The sequence below is a fragment of the Belonocnema kinseyi genome, chromosome 9 (assembly GCF_010883055.1).
Source record: "Belonocnema kinseyi isolate 2016_QV_RU_SX_M_011 chromosome 9, B_treatae_v1, whole genome shotgun sequence".
In the NCBI taxonomy this organism is placed as follows: Eukaryota; Metazoa; Arthropoda; class Insecta; order Hymenoptera; family Cynipidae; genus Belonocnema; species Belonocnema kinseyi.
In genome coordinates, this window is record NC_046665.1 from 80,718,267 (window position 1) to 80,724,266 (window position 6,000).

Sequence of the window (6,000 nt, forward strand, 5' to 3'; positions counted from 1 at the left end):
AAAATATTTTGCAAATATTTGAAAGATTTTACAAAGATTTAAAAGATTTTATGAAGTTTTGAAAAATTCCAAAGATTTCAAAGAGATCACAATATTTCAGAAAGACATTTACCGATATTTCAAACCCTTTCTTTTAGATTACAAAGATTTAAAAAAATAAAAAACTTTTCATAAGGATTTCACAACGGTTTCAAAGATTTCAAATGTTTGATATTGTTTGATATATTTAAATATAACATGGTATACGCCCAGCACATAACGGTGTCGAAAATCTGCAGTGCATTTAATTCGATTAACATTTCTTACAATGCAGATGCATTTAACCAAACTATTAATGAATTTATTTTTACGATTAATGCTTTTTCCTACACATGTCATAACCTTCATTTTTGTGTAAATGTAACTTACTAAATTTCTAAGATTTCATGAAAGCTTTTAAAAGCTTTTAAACGACCAAATTCTAGAGTAGTCAACCCCTTAAAATTTACAATTTGAACCTTTCCGATATAAAATTCACTATTGTTTCTGCAGTCGGATTTAATAATTTTTTTTTTGTTTCAGAGGGCTATGGTTCATCATGCCTCTGATGATGACAATAATATCTGTCAATAAAAATGGATCCCTGAATTAGGTATCAGTACCACAACAGTTTTGATATATTTATTGCTGTACGAGAAAGTCTCAGTATGAATTACAATTTATATGTAAAGATAGTTTAGATATTTCATATTGATAACCGCCAGAAACATATGCAATGTAATTTTATTTAATGTATATAAATTATTTATAAATTTCGATATTTTTAGGATATAGAAAGTGAATTTGGCCTTCGAAATAAAGCACTACTATTTAATAGTTATCCTCTTCTTTTATTTGCACTGTTCATTAAGTTTAAAAAAAAATACTTTGAGAACGGTAACAAGAATGAGATTATTATCGAGAATATAACCGAGAAATAAATTCGCTGAGAATTTATGAGAATCTCAGAATTTATTTTAATTAATAGAAAATTGCATTTTTTTGTTAAATTGTCGGTTGAAAATTTAACTCTTTTTTTGAAAGCTTGTCTTTTTTATTTTAAAGTTTACCTGCTTTAGCAGGAACTAAATCTTTCTTTTTGATAAAAATGCAACTGTTTGGTAGAGTATGTAACTATTTTGTTAAAAATTCATCCTTTTTGTTTTAAAAAATCGTCTTTTTGGATTGAAAATTCCATTTTTTTCGTAGAAACTTATTTTTTAGTCACAAAAATTCAATTTTTAATGTTACTGAGTTGACTGGAATCTTTTTTGGATGAAAACTCAACTTTTTTTGCAATAAAAAATTCTTCTGCTTTATGATAAATTTCATTTTTCTTGATAAAAATGCAACTATTTGCTAGAGAATTCAACAATTTTGTTAAAAATTCATCCTTTTTGGTTAAATACTCGTCTTTTTGGATTCAAAATTCAATTTTTTTGGTAGAAAATTATTTCTTGTGAAAAAATTCATAGTTTGATCGTGAAATCTCGACTAAAATCTTTTTCAACAGAAAATTCAACTAGTTTTTTTAATCTTTTTGATTTAAAACTTCATCTGTTATAAAAAAAATTATATTTTTTTTTGTATAAAAATGCAACTTTTTGCTTAAAAATCGTTCTTCATTGTTGATATTTAGTTATTTTGTTTTAAACATTTGGCTGAATCGCTTTGTCAAGAAATGACTTTTTTTTAAAGATTTATATTTGAAGTTGAAAAGTTATCTCGTTGGTTAAAAGTTTAATTATCTTGTCATTTAAAATACATTGTGAAATTTTTCTTTATTGAAGGCTGTTGTCTGGTTGAAAGTTTAACTTTTTCGTGAAAAATACTTCTTTTTTTTTGTATATAATTCATTTCTTGACAACAAATGAAATCACACTTATTCAACGGATCTCCACGATTCGAGACCCCCTGAATCCGAAAATCAGGTTTTCACGATGGCGTCTGTCTGTCCGTCCGCCCGTCCGTCCGTAAACACGATAACTCTCGAAAAAATGAACGAATCAAATCCATCTTTGGCACACTTTTTCTAGGTCCTAAAAGAAAGGACAAGTTCGTTAACCAGCCATTTTTGATGAAAATTCAAAAAGTGAGTGCATTTTGAAAATTTTTGAGATCATTTTTTTCTGAATTTAAAAATTCTATGTACGGATATTTATAGCATTGAAAAAAAAACAAAAAATGTATCCTAATGACTTTTCTCGATAAAAAGAAAATTCTCAGAGTTATAGAGTTTTAAACATTTTTTTAATCAACCGAAAATCAAAATTTGAAGCCGAAAAACGCACGATATGAAAAAAAGTCAAGAAAAAAAAACATTTCTTTTTGAAATCCCTAAAAGATTATCATAACCAATTTTTGGATTTTCTTCAATAATCGAAAATTCAAATTTTGATTGCACAAATAAATAATGGAAAATAAAAAAATTCCATTTTGTGGACAAACTATCTAGTATACAAAAAAAAAGATGAATCAACAAAAATAATTATCCCAAAAAAGATCTACAGTTTCATTGAGAATCACTTCTTTATAGGACGCGTACTTTTTGTTTTATTCGTGAAAAATAACGCTGAAAGAAATAAAATAAAATATGTGGAAAAACGACGAAAGTTACGAGAAAAAAAAGTCCAACAATACCTGTTTACAAATGTCTGTCGGAAATCGAGCGCGCAGCGCGAGTGTCACGATGAGAATGTGTATCTCAAAGCCTACAGAGCTTTGAGAAACTTAATCTTTGACTATACTTAATTAAGTAGACAATTCAGAATATGAAGACTCATATAAATACTGTCATCTAAAAGAGATCTTTTTGATCAAGTTTTTTTCAAGTTTCCAAATGCAAAGAATAAATACCCGAGTGCGAAACGCGAGATTCAACCGTCGCGCGCCTTACGCGCGCTCAATTGCGAGCGAAGTGAGCCGCGCGCGATGAGAATGTGCCCGCGAGGCGGGCAGATTTTCTTTTATTGTATAAATTTCATTCTTTTTTTATTAAAATATAAACTATGACACTATTTCGTTGGTAATTTTGTCTTTCTTGTTTGAATATTAAACTATTATGTTAAAAATTCAATTATTTTGTTGAAAATTCCAGTCTTTTGTTAAAGAGTTATCCTTTAAAGTAGAAAAAACTTCTGTTTTTGTTTGAAATAAATTTATATATTGGAAAATTTTAAATTTTTACATGAAACACTGCAATTCCTGAATATGTCTGAGGCTGAGCTAGAAAGTAATTTATATTCGACCGCTGATATAACCTAAACAATAAAAATATTATTAAAAATCATAAATTCTTTTAAATTCTCCTAAATTCGGTCATATTATCGGTTATATGACCTGAACTTAAATTCTCTGGAATTTAACAATTTAAATTTAAGGGCATGTGATACTTCGTCGTGTGGTCAATCGGGTACAGTTCCGACGGCTTTTTTTCCATAAAAATGAAAATTTTCAAAAACTGAACTTGGAGATGTTATAAAATATTATAACGGACGTCCCCGGACTCTTTTTTCAGGGATAATAACAAAAAAATTTTATTGTTCTAATTACCAAATTTTATGCATGTGTATTATTTTGTGGTTAGGGTGATTTTTAGCGCTCTGTCATTCCGATAATGTTAGGTCTCTATCGTATCGATTCTGTCGGTAAGCACTCTATAATAATTACGGTTAGTTACTATGTTTATTTGCAAGTCCAAAGTTTTCGGCCAAAATTATTGTTTAGTTTGGAAGTAACGCAGAGGAGAACTGTACAATACATAACCTCCAAATATACACACGTTGTTAGCAATATCAAAAAATTTTTTGAAAAAAAAAAACAAATTAAGTGTGTGGGGACGTCCGTGATACTAATTCCTAAGCGCTATGCAAATAAATCAGATTTTGGTAAATTAAAATTTTTTGAATTAAACCAAAAAAAAGTGTGTGGGGACGTCCGTTAGCATGGTCACCATCATGTCCCAAATTTTTAAGACAAAATATTGATTATTAAAGAAAAAAAGCCGTCGGAACCTAGAACTCGTAAAATCGATAATTTTCTAAGTATCACATGCCCTTAAGAACTCTAATTCGGAGTAAAAAATTTGCTGATAAGTAACATCTACCCGATTCCTACTTTACCGACATTTTTTTTTTTGGATCTTACAAATTCCGCACCAAATGAGATATTGAGGTGAAATTGCAGGAAAATATTATTTTCCTGCAATTTCAGCTCAATCCCCGAGAGGTTCTGCAACTTAAAGTGTAGAACCTCTCAGGGACGAAATATGTTGTTTTTCAGAGAAAATTTTGCGATTTTCTCAAAAAACTTACACTTACATTTGTTGGAAACTTTTTGTTGAATTTTTACTATCATGAGGAAAATACCTTGTGAGTTTCATGAGGACTTAATAACTTTTTTGGCCAGGAGATTTTTTTTTCTCATAAAATCGAATTCTCGCATTTTCCTTGCAAACAAAAATAGATACGAAAAATTGTTAAGAAAAATTTCTTTTACTCATTTATAATATCTTGCACCATTTCCAAGAAAGATGCAAAAATTCAATTTTCGTAAGCAAAAACAATTCTTTTCGCTCTTGGCTTATTTCTGTTTTTTTGTTCAATATTTAAGAAAAATATATGCTCATATAAGGAAAACTTCCTGTGACTTCTACGTGGTCTAAACAACTTTTATCGTTAGAAAATTATTTTTTATAAAATCGAATTTTCACATTTTTTGCCGAAGCAATTTAAGTTACAAAAAGAAGTATCAAGCCAAGAAATTGTTTGACCAAAAAGTTTTTTAATCAATATATCTAAATATATTTCATATTTATCCAGGTATTTTTTAATAATTTACAATAATTTCGTTTGAATCTCAGTTTAAAAAATAAATAATACTTGGGCCCACATTTTCATATTTTTATTATCCATTTATTCAGATTCCTTATTAGAGTCTTTAGAATCCGAAGAGGAATCATTGTCTGTTGTGGATAATTTAAGAACCCAATCGGAAATGGTGCAAGATATCATGAATGTGTGAAAGAACTTTTTGTAGAACTCTTTTTAAGTAGGCAAAATATTTTTCTTAAGATTTTTTCGTATCGATTGTTGTTTTCAAGAAAAATGGGAGAATTCGATTTCATGAAAAAAATCTCCTGGCCACAAAAGTTTATAGCCTGCATAAAACTCACAAGGTATTTTCCTCGTGATAGTACAGATTCAACAAATAATTGGCAAAACAGATAAGTGTGGGTTTTTATTGAGAACATCGACTTTTAGTATTTTCAGAAAACCGCCGCCATTTGGTTAATTTTGAACATTATCCTAGTTTTCTCGCAGATTTCAAAGAAGCTGATTAACTCTACCGGAATGCGGAAAGAAACCTTAAATATCGCAATTAGCTCAAAAACTATTTAACTTTGAAGAACAAATTGGGGTTTTTTTTTTTGAAAAACGAAACAAAATTTCAAATACGCATAACTCCGTAAACATTTTTTTCACAAATCGCAAAAATATTTGTCGCCTAATTTCCGCCGAAAAACAATTTATTCCGCCCTCGAGAGATTCTGCAACTTCAAGTGTAGAAGCTGCCTAATTTAAAATGGATTCGATCTCTAAAGAATTTAATCTATTGTTAGTAATCTATCAAGGTATGTATATATATTTTTAAATTATTCTTAAGAATATGAAGTTTTGAAGAAATATTTTTTGAAAAGAGCTCTTCTCAAAAGTGGGGCTTTAAAAAAAGAACAAAATTTTCAATTTTTAATATCTTCCAAGGTTTTTTGAATTTTTAAAGAATCGTTTTAGGTTTTTTTTTTCAATACCTAAGAGAAGAGATACTAGAATTTTCATAAAGATTACTTGCAATAGCTTAAATTATTCAGATGATTTGACTTGTAATTGTGGGTTCGGATGCAATAAGGGCACATAAAATTTTTTCGTGCGAAAACGAAGTCCCCTGGAGGCTTTAGAAAAAATTTTCGAATTTTAATTTTCA

At 28.8% G+C, this 6,000-nt stretch overlaps 1 protein-coding gene across 2 annotated transcripts in view; it reads left to right on the top strand.

Moving 5' to 3' along the window:
* LOC117180252 (ubiquinone biosynthesis monooxygenase COQ6, mitochondrial) overlaps positions 1 to 859 on the top strand; it is a 31,364-nt gene extending 30,505 nt beyond the window's left edge. For both annotated transcript variants that reach the window (XR_004468017.1, XM_033372650.1), the window contains one exon: positions 562 to 859. Coding sequence is in view for 1 of the 2 variants with exons in the window: in XM_033372650.1 (XP_033228541.1) it covers positions 562 to 612 (51 nt within the window). In the remaining variant the exon portion in view is untranslated. The remainder of the gene's footprint in view (positions 1 to 561) is intronic.
* Positions 860 to 6,000: the final 5,141 nt, after the last annotated feature.